This window comes from Diaphorina citri, unplaced genomic scaffold, assembly GCF_000475195.1.
Source record: "Diaphorina citri unplaced genomic scaffold, Diaci psyllid genome assembly version 1.1 scaffold699, whole genome shotgun sequence".
In the NCBI taxonomy this organism is placed as follows: Eukaryota; Metazoa; Arthropoda; class Insecta; order Hemiptera; family Psyllidae; genus Diaphorina; species Diaphorina citri.
This window is the reverse complement of record NW_007378132.1, coordinates 100,819-117,150: the sequence shown is the minus strand read 5'-3', so window position 1 is coordinate 117,150 and position 16,332 is coordinate 100,819. Positions and strand designations below refer to the sequence as shown.

The 16,332-nt window shown below is 33.6% G+C and overlaps 1 protein-coding gene across 1 annotated transcript in view; it reads left to right on the top strand.

Annotated features, from left to right (window-relative positions):
• Window positions 1-294: 294 nt before the first annotated feature.
• LOC103511308 (dachshund homolog 2-like) overlaps window positions 295-16,332 on the top strand; it is a gene marked incomplete at its 3' end in the record, with an annotated part of 111,573 nt that continues 95,535 nt past the window's right edge. The window contains exon 1 of the mRNA XM_026825113.1: window positions 295-327. Coding sequence (XP_026680914.1) covers window positions 299-327 — 29 coding nt within the window. The remainder of the gene's footprint in view (window positions 328-16,332) is intronic.

Sequence of the window (16,332 nt, the reverse complement as noted above, 5' to 3'; positions counted from 1 at the left end):
TGTAAAGCCTCTTAGTTAAACTATACATTTTGCTTTCTTGTTTGCAGGTGCCTGATGACTCACAAGACAGCAGGACCCGACAGGTATGTTGATATTTTATTTATCTACAGCAATTATTCAAAGCATCTACATTCATCCCTCAGACAATAGTGATAGATCAGCAGATGGACAAGATGATATTAGCTTTGTGAGCATTTGTTTCATTGACTTCTTCAATCTCTGCGGGTACTATTAGTCCCGGTTTTGTAAAGCCTCTTAGTTAAACTATACATTTTGCTTTCTTGTTCGCAGGTGCCTGATGACTCACAAGACAGCAGGACCCGACAGGTATGTTGATATTTTATTTATCTACAGCTCTTGGTCCTCTGATCATTGAATGAACGTTTAAAAGATGAATTTGTTGGAAATGTTTAATTATTTTTAAAACTAAAATTTCACTTGGATATTAAATTTGTTCTTTTCCTTAACTTCATATTCACTTTTCTTTGCTGCTAAGATCATATATTGTGTGTGATTCGCCACATAAACACATTTTTGAAGCCCCGAGTGCAGGTGTAATTTCAAGGACCGCTTTTCAAGACGAAATTGAAATTACTCTGATACCATCATGAAAACAAAATTCACACTTGAATCAGTTGACAAAATCTCCGTTTCGTTTGACAAAGACATACCAAGATTAGTCTGTGTTGTACACATTTATATTAGAAGACAACACAAGAAATACCATGAAATTACACAACAAAAACATATCTATTATCCAATGTCGGTCTGGTATGTAGGTAGGTACCTACTTAAGTAATGAATACTTTTTTATATTTACAAAAAAGCCAAATTTTTTCGCCCAAGGTGAAGATTTTTGCACAAAAGATAATGTACGGTCAAAACATTTCACATCACAGATAACAAAAAGCATATTAACATCATTGCGAACATCTTGCATCATTCCTTTAAACCAGAGTAATGATTTCCTTATCTCTAACATGGCAAGGTGTAAGTCTTGATATCTTCTTTGTCATCTATCACAGATAACAAAAAGCATATTAACATCATTGCGAACATCTTGCATCATTCCTTAAAACCAAAGTAATGATTTCCTTATCTCTAACATGGCAAGGTGTCTTGTCATCCGAATATGAAAGCGAAGATCTTACATAGTACTTCAACACTCTGATCGGTACCACGTTTTCTTTGTATTGCAATTATTAGTCACGCCTCGGTACATTTTCGGTGACAAATTTTCGTTGTTTACAAAGAGAAATGGATCCTTTTCTATATGTTTTGTTCAATAAAAGATCCTGATTTCAATCTGAGAGGCAAGCGAAAAGGTATTTCGGATTTTGTCACAAAATGCGTGAGGATGATTCTGCTTTTGTTGTTCAAGTGGGTGCCGAATTCAACACATTTTATTTAATACCTACTTTACTTTTTTGTTGTTATCTATCTTTATTCTGCTTTTGTTGTTCAAGTGGGTGCCGAATTCAACACATTTTATTTAATACCTACTTTACTTTTTTGTTGTTATCTATCTTTACTTCTGCTTTTGTTGTTCAAGTGGGTGCCGAATTCAACACATTTTATTTAATACCTACTTTACTTTTTTGTTGTTATCTATCTTTACTAGGTATAAGAAGCTCTCGATTTGATATCTCTACTTAGAGTGGGTGACACAGAATCTGTGCTTTGGTTCCTTTTTGTTACGATGTCCTTTGATAGGTGTTCTTGTTACCTAAGATATTATTCCTACTCTCTATCTAAAGCCCATGTATTCCTTGTGAACCCTACTCTCGATTTGATATCTCTACTTAGAGTGGGTGACACAGAATCTGTGCTTTGGTTCCTTTTTGTTACGATGTCCTTTGATAGGTGTTCATGTTACCTAAGATATTATTCCTACTCTCTATCTAAAGCCCATGTATTGCTTGTCTTCTTGTGAACCCTGTCTATCTTTACTATAAAAAGCACTCTAGTTGATATCTCTACTTAGAGTGGGTGACACAGAATCTGTGCTTTGGTTCCTTTTTGTTGCCATGTCCTTTGATAGGTGTTCAAGTTATGTACCTAAGATATTATTCCTACCCTCGATCTTAAGCCCATGAATTCCTTGTCTTCTTTTGAACCCTGTAATTATTCTAAAAGTATCATTCCTTTGATAGGTGTTCTTGTTACCTAAGATATTATTCCTACTCTCTATCTAAAGCCCATGTATTCCTTGTGAACCCTATAATTTTTCTCAAAGTATCATACGCTTTAATGAATTTCAGCACACATTGGGGACAATTATTGCATTTCGATATCAGTGAGAAGCTGAGAGGTGCTCAAAAGATATGTAACCTTTTTGTAATGGTGTAATCCTAGCATTCTTCACCGCATAAGTTATTTGTGTTCCACATGACAACACATTCGAGGATTTCCATTTCATTCATTGTGGGATTCCTAGTTCTGTTGGTTAGGTTAGACCAATGATAAAACAAGAGGAAAAAGTTGAAGCAAAAAATCTATACTTTGTCTTCTTTCCTATTAGCATTCTTTGTCCAAAGTTTTCTTCTGAGATTTAACATCAGGGTGCTTCTTCATTTCTACTCAGACCTAAATTTAATATTTATTATAATTGTTCGCTAAAAAATTGAAATGGTTTCTTTTAGAAGAAACCGCTTTAAATGTTGCATAACGAGACTTCTATTAGCTTCTTCATTTCTACTCAGACCTAAATTTAATATTTATTATTATTGTTCGCTAAAAAATTGAAATGGTTTCTTTTAGAAGAAACCGCGTTAAATGTTGCATAACGAGACTTCTATTACTACTGACTTGGACGCTTCTTCATTTCTACTCAGACCTAAATTTAATATTTATTATTATTGTTCGCTAAAAAATTGAAATGGTTTCTTTTAGAAGAAACCGCCTTAAATGTTGCATAACGAGACTTCTATTACTATCTACTGACTTGGATGTCAAAGATCTCCATATTATAAGAGTATTCCAAATTTAACTATTGGTTTCGCCCCCTCGCCTAGCGCCTGTTTCTTCCTTGTCCAGAAATAAATTTAATTGAAATTTCAAATAATGAACATCTATTGACACATGCAATTATTCAAAGCATCTACATTCATCCCTCAGACAATAGTGATAGATCAGCAGATGGACAAGATGATATTAGCTTTGTGAGCATTTGTGTTAATGCTATTCTTCTTCCATGTGTGTGCTGTGTTTATTTGTTGTTTTGGCAAACTATTGCAACTGGTTTTCTTTTCCGTTCATAGAATACGGTTTGTGTTAATAGAAGATGTATCTTTCTTACCTGTATTTACTATATCTGTGTATTCTTCCCTTTCTAAATGTTCAGTTTTATAACGCCTTCCCTCCTACTGTGTTTTTGTTTACGGGTAAAATCTCCCGTGTTAAATCCCTGTTTTTAAAAGGTTAAAAAATAGATAATTGCTATTCTTCTTCAATATACCTGTATTTACTATATCTGTGTATTCTTCCCTTTCTAAATGTTCACTTTTTATAACGCCTTCCCTCCTACTGTGTTTTTGTTTACGACTAAAATCTCCCGTGTTAAATCCCTGTTTTTAAAAGGTTAAAAAATAGATAATTGCTATTCTTCTTCCATGTGTGTGCTGTGTTTATTTGTTGTTTTGGCAAACTATTGCAACTGGTTTTCTTTTCCGTTCATAGAATACGCAGATGATTTATTTGTGAAATTATAATGTTGTTTTGACATGTTTCTAATGGTTAACTTTATTATTTCTTACTTTGTATTATCTCTATGTCGATATGTTTCCAACGTTTGTTCATCTTGTATTCTTGTGTTATAGGATGGAGTATGAGGTAAATTAAAATTTGTTTCCAGTGCACGACATTTTCTGTGTTTGAAATAAAGAAGATAAATATCCAAGATTATCTTCCGTTCTGACGAATTTCATTCTAAATAAATCAAAAAGTCAAATGTGTAATTGGGATTAGTTCAAAAAACTGTTGCCTTGTATTTTTTATGTTTGAAATAAAGAAGATAAATATCCAAGATTATCTTCCGTTCTGACGAATTTCATTCTAAATAAATCAAAAAGTCAAATGTGTAATCGGGATTAGTCCAAAAAACTGTTGCCTTGTATTTTTTTAAAACGAAGGTCTACCGTACAGTTTTGTGGAATTTCTGCCGTTTTTTAATTCCAAACTCAGTGGAGTGCAAAATGAAAAGCGGAAAACAAATGCCCAACTCCTATTTGTATTCTTCACTCTATTACACTCAGATTATCAATTAAACTTTTTATCCACATGATATTTTTTACTCCTCCGCGGATAATTTCATTGAGTTCTCTTATTTCCTTTAGATTTTGGGTTTCTTTCACAATCTCTATTACACTCAGATTATCAATTAAACTTTTTATCCACATGGTTTTTTTTACTCCTCCGCGGATAATTTCATTGAGTTCTCTTATTTCCTTTAGATTTCGGGTTTCTTTCACAATTGAACAAGTTGTAGTCATTCCTGAGTATTTGTCAAAAGCATCCCTCCCAAAACAGTGGACTTCTCGTAAGCTCCATTCCAAGTGTTCCATATTTGAGGTGTTTTGTTGTACTGCCAACTATTGAAATTTTTGAAATCGATCCAAAATCAGCTCTTATTTTCTATATTTCCAGTTAGTGCCATCTTTTCTGTCATTTAAAGGTGAATTTGTCAAAAGCATCCCTCCCAGAACAGTGGACTTCTTGTAAGCTCCATTCCAAGTGTTCCATATTTGAGGTGTTTTGTTGTACTTCGAACTATTTAAATTTTTTGAAATCGATCCAAAATCAGCTCTTATTGTGTATTTTCTATATTTCCAGTTAGTGCCATCTTTTATTTGTCAAAAGCATCCCTCCCAGAACAGTGGACTTCTTGTAAGCTCCATTCCAAGTGTTCCATATTCTTTCACAATTGAACAAGTTGTAGTCATTCCTGAGTATTTGTCAAAAGCATCCCTCCCAGAACAGTGGACTTCTTGTAAGCTCCATTCTAAGTGTTCCATATTTGAGGTGTGAGGTGTTTTGTTGTACTTCCAACTATTGAAATTTTTGAAATCGATCCAAAATCAGCTCTTATTTTCCATATTTCCAGTTAGTGCCATCTTTTCTGTCATTTAAGAGTGAAAAAAATTATAATTTTAAGAAACCAACCACAAAAGCGAATTGAAGAGAGACCTAAGTAATTGCTCATCTTCTTATTAACATTTTCTCTCTCTTTCCCTCCCTTCCTCTTCGTAAGTTGGATTTTTTATTTAGCAACAAAATTAAATTAATATATTTTTTGTGTAAAGTTCATTTATTTAGTGAAACATATTTATGAAGTCTCGATTTTTTTCTTTTCTTTAAAGACGTTTTAATTTAAAGAAAATGTCAAGGAGATCACAGAGGCCCCAACTAAAAAATAAAAAAAAATCGAAAATTTTCACATAGGCCGTTCTTCTTGGGAACGATTCACTTGTTGATATAATTATGTCGTCGCTTTCCCCTTTTTATTTTTATTTCAACATTTGTAACTGTCAGACAAATCTTTTTGCTGGAGTCTTTCATTGCTCCATTAAATAGAAACTTTCATTCACTCGAGATGATACCTACCCACAACGTTTCTTGGTCCTCTGATCACTGAATGGACGTTTAAAAGATGAATTTGTTGGAAATGTTTAATTATTTTTAAAACTAAAATTTCACTTGGATGTTAAATTTGTTCTTTTCCTTAACTTCACATTCACTTTTCTTTGGTGTTAAGATCATGTATTGTGTGTGATTCGCCACATAAACACATTTTTGAAGCCCCGAGTGCAGGTGTAATTTCAAGGACCGCTTCTCAAGACGAAATTGAAATTACTAGTTTAAAAGATGAATTTGTTGGAAATGTTTAATTATTTTTAAAACTAAAATTTCACTTGGATGTTAAATTTGTTCTTTTCCTTAACTTTACATTCACTTTTCTTTGGTGTTAAGATCATGTATTGTGTGTGAGTCGCCATATAAACATATTTGAAGCCCCGAGTGCAGGTGTAATTTCAAGGACCGCTTCTCAAGACGAAATTGAAATTACTCTGACACTATCATGAAAACAAAATTCACACTTGAATCAGTTGACAAAATCTCCATTTCATTTGACAAAGACATACCAAGATTAGTCTGTGTTGTACACATTTATATTAGAAGACAACACAAGAAATACGTACCATGAGATCACGCAACAAAAACATATCCATTATCCAATGTCGGTCTGGTATGTAGGTAGGTACCTACTTAAGTAATGAATACTTTTATATTTACAAAAAAGCCAAAATTTTCCCCCAAGGTGAAGATTTTTGCACAAAAGATAATGTACGGTCAAAACATTTCACATCACAGATAACAAAAAGCATATTAACATCATTGCGAACATCTTGCATCATTCCTTAAAACCAAAGTAATGATTTCCTTATCTCTAACTAACATGGCAAGGTGTCTTTTTCCAAAATTATCCCTATACAAGCCTACCAATTTATGGATGAATCCCACTACAGTGAATCTCTGCATTCCTTTAGTTTGGAAACAACTACATTGAATATGAGGGAAGCGGGTATTTACCTGTGTTGGAACGGGGTACACGGGTACAATCACAATGCCATGATTTACAAATTTTCCGTTCGTTAAGAACAGATAAAGTAGGTACCTCAATTAGTACTTTTACTATATCATATTAGACTAAATACTAAAGGGAGCAGCGACCAAAAATACCACAATTGACAACACCACCCCACCCATTATTGGCCGTTCTTCAATACAAACTTCCTTTGTGATGATTGACAGGTACATATCCAAGTGCTGACAGCAAGGTACTCTAGTGCCTCACGCGTCCTCTTGACAAATTGAATCCTCCCTTCTGACATTTCAACAAAAAACTCTTCAAATGAGAAGTAGTCATTTGCATTTGTTAATTAAACAGTTTCGAGTTTTTACTCCTTTCTTGGTTTAATTATTAGTTTTTTCTTTCTTTTTTTAAGAGTACCTATTGTTTTCCTTCTTTAGTATCCAAGTGCTGACAGCAAGGTACTCTAGTGCCTCACGCGTCCTCTTGACAAATTGAATCCTCCCTTCTGACATTTCAACAAAAAACCCTTCAAATGAAAAGTAGTCATTTGCATTTGTTAATTAAACAATTTCGAGTTTTTACTCCTTTCTTGGTTTAATTATTAGTTTTTTTCTTTCTTTTTTTAAGAGTACCTACCTATTGTTTTTGTTTTCCTTTTTTATGGAACTAAAATGTATTGTAACTTGTGTCTTAAGTACTCCTTTTTTTCCATTGTTTTTCGTCAAGGGGGAAAGAGTTTTAAAGCCATCAATTTTACCACCACCCAAATATTTACCTACATGTGTGTTTGCCGCTTTGAGTTCTCACTCTGTAACTTGTGTCTTAAGTACTCCTTTTTTTCCATTGTTTTTCGTCAAGGGGGAAAGAGTTTTAAAGCCATCAATTTTACCACCACCCGAATATGTACCTTATACATGTGTGTTTGCCGCTTTGAGTTCTCACTCATTTGGGCTAGAAAGGATTTTCACATTTTTTTGTACCTTATCCTATCTACGAGTTTTGGATATCAGGCTATGCGAGTACCAAATTAGACCACATTACCTACCTAGCGAAAGAACCACTCAACACCAGCTCTTTTTAATAAAGCATAATTTATTATTTCTTTTTTAAAACAAGAAAGAAAGTAACTAATAATAATCTGCAAAATATTGGGCGAAAAACAGTCGTTAACAAAAGCATTAGGAACACCAAAAACATTAAAGAAACATAACTTCAATACTTGATAATTAGGTGGGGAAAGTACCGCTGTACAAATTTCTAGGACAAACTATTTAATGAGTGATGCCTAAAATTTCCAAACGGGTTCAAAACATTCTGAGTAATGTGTTCAAGGTCTTACATTTTTCGACCGCTTGTCACATTTTGGTCAGTCCTGAACCCCCACCTCGTCTTTTTTTTTTCTTTCTTTTTTCAAATTAAAGCTGGAAATGAGAATCGAACATGCGATATTTTCTACACTTATTATTTGAAAACAAATTGGAAAATGTATAATTTGAAGAAAAAACGAGCGAAATATGAAAATGTAACCCGAATAGCAGTTATATCTTTTCTTTTAATTTGAACTTTTGATATTATCTTTAAAGAACAGAAAGGTACTAAATTGGTCTGTAATACTCTATCCACTTACATGTTGTGTAGACCTCCTTTTGACTGAATCATGGCATAGCACTATACTCATTATTCATAGTGTATACCAAACAGTCTTCCCCTGTTTTCACTGATTTTCGAATAATGTTCATCAGTGGTGAAAACAAAGAAATTTTACTTTGAAATCTTAATAATGGGATTTTCACATTTTTTTGTACCTTATCCTATCTACGAGTTTTGGATATCAGGCTATGCGAGTACCAAATTAGACCACATTACCTACCTAGCGAAAGAACCACTCAACACCAGCTCTTTTTAATAAAGCATAATTTATTATTTCTTTTTTAAAACAAGAAAGAAAGTAACTAATAATAATCTGCAAAATATTGGGCGAAAAACAGTCGTTAACAAAAGCATTAGGAACACCAAAAACATTAAAGAAACATAACTTCAATGCTTGATAATTAGGTGGGGAAAGTACCGCTGTACAAAATTCTAGGACAAACTATTTAATGAGTGATGCCTAAAATTTCCAAACGGGTTCAAAACATTCTGAGTAATGTGTTCAAGGTCTTACATTTTTCGACCGCTTGTCACATTTTGGTCAGTCCTGAACCCCCACCTCGTCTTTTTTTTTTCTTTCTTTTTTCAAATTAAAGCTGGAAATGAGAATCGAACATGCGATATTTTCTACACTTATTATTTGAAAACAAATTGGAAAATGTATAATTTGAAGAAAAAACGAGCGAAATATGAAAATGTAACCCGAATAGCAGTTATATCTTTTCTTTTAATTTGAACTTTTGATATTATCTTTAAAGAACAGAAAGGTACTAAATTGGTCTGTAATACTCTATCCACTTACATGTTGTGTAGACCTCCTTTTGACTGAATCATGGCATAGCACTATACTCATTATTCATAGTGTATACCAAACAGTCTTCCCCTGTTTTCACTGATTTTCGAATAATGTTCATCAGTGGTGAAAACAATGAAATTTTACTTTGAAATCTTAATAATGATTGTAAGCTTTAATTTTAACATTTTTAATGTGGACGTTAATGGTGGTGTCTTATTATTTCCTCGAAAATAAGAATGATGATGATCAATGCTGGTGTTTATTTAGATATTAATATTAATTCCGTGCTCTTCCATTCAGATGAGCATCTGGAAGATTTCTCATCATCGCAATTTGTAACACAAAAATTTTAATGAAATTTTAATAATTATTTTAATTAATTCTTATTTGTGTTCATATTTGTGGAAAATTTTCCACAGTTTTCGTTGTTGTCGACACACACAATTTAGTATTTTTCGGAAATTTCGTTTAAATCTTTGTTGTCAAATAAAATCTTGTACTCATCAATTTTAAAACAAACGTGGGAGGGGGCAAAGACTTGTCACAAAATTTTATTTCCTTCATTTGAACATTTGCAGGGCTGAACGGAATGAGTGAGCCATTGAACTCTTTACTGAGACATAAAGGGGAAAAGAATGACAGGAAAAGGGTTAAATTAAATCTATTGGAGCAAGACTTCTAAGTTACATTATCGAAAGATCCTCTTGTAGATATCTGGGTAATTGTTAAGTAGGTACTCAACTTTTCTCCAAAAACTTCTTTTTGTCGCTCACTGCCCCTTGGTCCAAAATTTCAGCCCTGACGTATTTATACTCGTTCACAGTTAATATTCTCTCTTGTGTTGCTGAATCTCTATAAATAATTCATTGCTCTGTGAGGATTCTCAACTTGTCACAAAATTTTATTTCCTTCATTTGAACATTTGCAGGGCTGAACGGAATGAGTGAGCCATTGAACTCTTTACTGAGACATAACGGGAAAAGAATGACAGGAAAAGGGTCAAATTAAATCTATTGGAGCAAGACTTCTAAGTTATGTACATTATCGAAAGATCCTCTTGTAGATATGAGGGTAATTATTAAGTACTCAACTTTTCTCCAAAAACTTCTTTCTGTTATCACTGCCCCTTGGTCCAAAATTTCAGCCCTGACGTATTTATACTCGTTCACAGTTAATATTCTCTCTTGTGTTGCTGAATCTCTATAAATAATTCATTGCTCTGTGAGGATTCTCATTTTTTTCCTCCTCATCAAGGCAGAAGTAATTATACACAAATGCGCTCTGTCACCCCATTGGAAAAGTGTCATTAAAAGAATAACAATCACTGCTCTACTGGAAAAAACCCTTTTCCACTTTGCGAACCCGGCACTTGTCTTGCCTGTGTGCGGTTTACAACTCTTTCTCTGGTGTTCTCCTTATTGTTCTGAAGTGGAAGCTTTGAAACCCTGAAACAAAAGTTTTGGCCTTTGTCACAAATATTGTCTACACTGTGGACTTTACGTGGGCTCTTACCTGCAAAGTAGGCAGTACAGCTACATTGACTCCATGTAGAATCTTCGTGGTCCTGTAGCATTCCAGTCCAGTTGGACAAAATGTATGTTCTGAAGTGGAAGCTTTGAAACCCTGAAACAAAAGTTTTGGCCTTTGTCACAAATATTGTCTACACTGTGGACTTTACGTGGGCTATTACCTGCAAATTAGGCAGTACAGCTACACTGACTCCATGTAGAATCATCGTGGTCCTGTAGCATTCCAGTCCAGTTGGACAAAATGTACTTCTGTACAGCTCTGTCTGGACTGGATTGTTACTGAACGCCGTTGGTGTACACGAAGCCAGTTTGCTGGACTGCCTACTAGCCTCGTGTAATCCAGCCATTAGATCTTTTCTAACAGTCCAGCTTTTCCCATTCTAAACCTTTCGCTGTCCATTCCTCTAATCTGTCATCAGCAAAAGTGAGAGTGTTACTTGTGCTGTCTGAGGTAAACTCACCTCCATCTCTCCAACAAACACAAATTCAGTTTTTTCACGCTCGTAAATATGAAAAGCCTTTATTACTTAGATTCCTCTAATCTGTCATCAGCAAAAGTGAGAGTGTTACTTGTGCTGTCTGAGGTAAACTCACCTCCATCTCTCCAACAAACACAAATACAGTTTTTTCACGCTCGTAAATATGAAAAGCCTTTATTACTTACTAAATTATTAATCATAGCAGAGGCTTACATTTCAGTTAACTTTCTTATTAAGCTCTTTGGTGGATTGTAAGCTTTGTGAATTACAATCCTGTGAGGTAGAATACCAATACTTTGTTGTACCCAGTTGGTTTTGTTTATTATCCCCTTTGAATGAGACTTTTCGTAAAACAAAGTAGACACCTATGATAAAGGGGAAGCGTGCACCTAAAGTAAGATAAAGGGGGAGTCAGAAAAGATCTAAATACGCAGATGATTTATTTGTGAAATTATAATGTTGTTTTGACATGTTTCTAATGGTTAACTTTATTATTTCTTACTTTGTATTATCACTATATCGATATGTTTTCTACTTTTGTTCATTGTGAAATTATAATGTTGTTTTGACATGTTTCTAATGGTTAACTTTATTATTTCTTACTTTGTATTATCTCTATGTCGATATGTTTCCTACGTTTGTTCATCTTGTATTCTTGTGTTATAGGATGGAGTATGAGGTAAATTAAAATTTGTTCCGAGTGCTCGAAAGCTCTTTGGTGGATTGTAAGCTTTGTGAATTACAATCCTGTGAGGTAGAATACCAATACTTTGTTGTACCCAGTTGGTTTTGTTTATCATCCCCTTTGAATGAGACTTTTCGTAAAACAAAGTAGACACCTATGATAAAGGGGAAGCCACCTAAACAAAGTAAGATAAAGGGGAAGTCAGAAAAGATCTAATTCGGTTACAATGAGTTGAGCCTGATGGTTGTAAATTTATAGACCCACGGTAATTTCATTAGACTGATAATTCCTCGAAATAAGCAGCAGCTAGTGAGACTTCTCCGATTGGTGACTAATCCCGATACACACCACACTGAATGGTCCAACTTGATTGGGCAAAGCCCTGACAAATTTGTTGAGCTTCCAGACTAACTGATAGCTCGAAAAAAGCTGAAGTCTAATTAGTATGAACACTTCCCTCTGAAACATTTTTATAAAAAAAAAAACTTTTTTGGAGAGATTAATAACACCGGAATTTTGAATAAAAATTGAATGACAATTTTATGTCATTTTTAGTGTTTCGTCTTTCACCAGTCAAAAATTAGGCTTTGTGTCTTGAAATGTCTCTCAAGAAATATTTTCCTCAGAAATAATAAAGGGTTTGACAACATTTTATGATCCACAGGCTTTTTCGTTTCCCTTATTTGCCAAAGTTTTACAACCTACTTATGTAAAAAATTGTTTGGAAAATCTTGCCCTCTCCACAAGCTCTTGTGGAACATTGGTGAACGTTTATATTTTGAGTATCAGCTCTCAAACATATATACTTAAATAAACCAAGTGTTTCCGACATTATTACAAAAATAAATGGTTCAGTAGGTAGCTAACTAGAAATATACTTCAGTTCTCGAGTACATTCAAACATATATACTTAAATAAACCAAGTGTTTCCGACATTATTACAAAAATAAATGGTTCAGTAGGTAGCTAACTAGAAATATACTTGAGTTCTCGAGTACACGATGTAAATATTTCTAAATCCAATTGAAAGAGGTTTTGCCTACGCATGGAAGAAAATCCTAACAAGTTGGTCATACAAATCAAACAATCAGTGGAAACCTATCAGATCAAACTAACAAGACTTCTAAGAGAAGGACTAACGAATGAAAATAGGCATGAAATTAAATTGAAATGTAGTCAATATTTGAGTCGTGTGTTGATGTCAGATCGACAGACCGGAACCATGAAGACATCAATAGATAGAAAATAGTTATATCTCTTAGATATTTCAGAGATATGACTATATCTTTACAAGAAGTACAGAAGTAACCAAATGAACTTGTATAAGATGCCACACAGAAGAACACATTGGAACTAGGTATGACCTCATGGGCCGAGCTTTGACCTAGGGGCGATTTTGAAATTTCAGCGGACAGTTGGAGCCCCAAACAGTCTAGGGCTGAGACAGAATTGACCCACAGTTATGAAAAGAGCTTTTCTGTCCTATTTTTGAAAGTTACTTGTGCACAGAGCATTTGTGGAGATTTATGAATTTTTATGAAAGGGAGATTTTCATCGTTATTAGATACATATTTTATTCAAGGACTTTTCCCAAGTCCAAATGAAATGTTTTGAGTAAAAACAAATATTGAGAGAGAAAGTGAAAATTATACTTGAGTCAAAAATTAGGCTTTGTGTCTTGAAATGTCTCTCAAGAAATATTTTCCTCAGAAATAATAAAGGGTTTGACAACATTTTATGATCTACAGGCTTTTTCGTTTCCCTTATTTGCCAAAGTTTTATAACCTACTTATGTAAAAAATTGTTTGAAAGTTTTAAAAAATCTTGCCCTCTCCACAAGCTCTTGTGGAACATTGGTGAACGTTTATATATTTTGAGCATCAGCTCTCAAACATATTTACTTAAATACACCAAGTGTTTCCGACTTTATTACAAAAATAAATGGTTCAGTAGGTAGCTAACTAGAAATATACTTGAGTTCTCGAGTACATGATGTAAATATTTCTAAATCCAATTGAAAGAGGTTTTGCCTACCCATGGAAGAAAATCCTAACAAGTTGGTCATACAAATCAAACAATCAGTGGAAACCTATCAGATCAAACTAACAAGACTTCTAAGAGAAGGACTAACGAATGAAAATAGGCATGAAATTAAATTGAAATGTAGTCAATATTTGAGTCGTGTGTTGATGTCAGATCGACAGACCGGAACCATGAAGACATGAATAGATAGGAAATAGTTATATCTCTTGGATATTTCAGAGATATGACTATATCTTAACAAGAAGTACAGAAGTAACCAAATGAACTTGTATAAGATGCCACACAGAACAACACATTGGAACTAGGTATGACCTCATGGGCCGAGCTTTGACCTAGGGGCGATTTTGAAATTTCAGTGGACAGTTGGAGCCCCAAACAGTCTTGGGCTGAGATAGAACTGACCCACAGTTATGAAAAGAGCTTTTCTCTCCTACTTTTGAGGAGTACAGAAGTAACCAAATGAACTTGTATAAGATGCCACACAGAAGAACACATTGGAACTAGGTATGACCTCATGGGCCGAGCTTTGATCTAGGGGCGATTTTGAAATTTCAGCGGACAGTTGGAGCCCCAAACAGTCTAGGGCTGAGACAGAACTGACCCACAGTTATGAAAAGAGCTTTTCTCTCCTACTTTTGAAAGTTACTTGTGCACAGAGCATTTGTGGAGATTTATGAATTTTTATGAAAAGGAGATTTTCATCGTTATTAGATACATATTTTATTCAAGGACTTTTTCCAAGTCCAAATGAAATGTTTTGAGTAAAAACAAATATTGAGAGAGAAAGTGAAAATTATACTTATTTTCCTTCTCTTTTTGTAACATAATATTTAGACAAAATGAATAGGTGCCCCAAAGTTAAAGTAAATTAATAAATGAAAAATAAAAGGAAACCAAACACCTTTTCATAATTTTTCATTTTCTTTTTTAATTACATGAAAAAACCTTGTTCTTGTTATTTCATGTTTAATTATAATTCCGTTTCTCTTTATTTTAAGTAGCATCTTTGCTTTTTAATAATTTTTGCCTCTATCTTCTTTTAAAAAAACATAAATTTCTCTGGGACTATTCATCTTTGCTGAATATCTTCATAGCTTGACGACTTACGAGGGTGGGTACCCATATTAAAAGCCTAGTTTTGAGTCAGAATAAAAAATAAAATCAGCCTTTGTTAAAACAAAATTTTGTTTACTGTATATCTTACAAGAAAATGTTTCGAAGTTCAGACAGGAAATCAAAGACTCAAGAAATGGGGTTAGGAAAAATGTAGGAGGAGTAGGGATATGTTTGTCTGAACAGTATTATTAGGAAGAAAAAAAAAATCTCAAATAAAAAATGGGATGTAAGAATGTAAGTATTGTGTTTTTTTCCTTCATTTATTTAATCAAAGACTCAAGAAATGGGGTTAGGAAAAATGTAGGAGGAGTAGGGATATGTTTGTCTGAACAGTATTATTAGGAAGAAAAAAAAATCTCAAATAAAAATGGGATGTAAGAATGTAAGTATTGTGTTTTTTTCTTCATTTATTTTTTAAGATTAAACAAATTTAATTTAATCAAATCTCTGCAACGTGTGCTTATTGCTTTCTTGTAGAAGGGGGATGTCCAATAATGTAGAGTCAAAGGTAGATTAAAGAAACAGCCCTATGTTTTTCGAACAAAAACTTACTAATCCTGATTTTTTGTCTTAGGAATATTTTAATATGTACAAGGCAGTTTAGGCAGTATGTACGAAATACCCAGATACATGCTTATTGCTTTCTTGTAGAAGGGGGATGTCCAATAATGTAGAGTCAAAGGTAGATTAAAGAAACAGCCCTATGTTTTTCGAACAAAAAACTTACCAATCCTGATTTTTTGTCTTGGGAATATTTTAAAATGTACAAGGGAGTTTAGGCAGTATGTACGAAATACCCAGATACATACATAATTTTTCATTTTCTTTTTTAATTACATGAAAAAACCTTGTTCTTGTTATTTCATGTTTAATTATAATTCCGTTTCTCTTTATTTCAAGTAGCATCTTTGCTTTTTAATAATTTTTGCCTCTATCTTCTTTTAAAAAAACATAAATTTCTCTGGGACTAACATGCACACTGATATACAGGATGTCTCACTGCAAGAATTTCGACCAAACAAACTATTCATGAGAGAAGAACGAGGAGAATGCTGAAATATTAGGGGATGTGCTAAATTTCCCAAACTAATATCAGGTGTTCTCCGAAATGAATAATATGCCATGACATAGACTTGGTATGTTTTGAGAATATTGAACAACGAACAATGTTTCCACCAGAGGAAATAAACAAAACTAATATTACACACTAGAACCTGACATATTCAAGTTTACCCCGACCACCCTGTATATTTAAGCTCACACACATAAAACAACTATTGTTAAACCTTTTTACACGAGGAGGATTTTTCCAAAGGATTTTTTGACTCGGTACGTGTAATTTATGAACAGAGAGCTTTTAATTATTATTTTACTATTTAATTCAAGCTTTCTTATTGTGTTCCCGACGCTTTTCTTTTCATTTTCTTTTGTGCTTCTGTAAC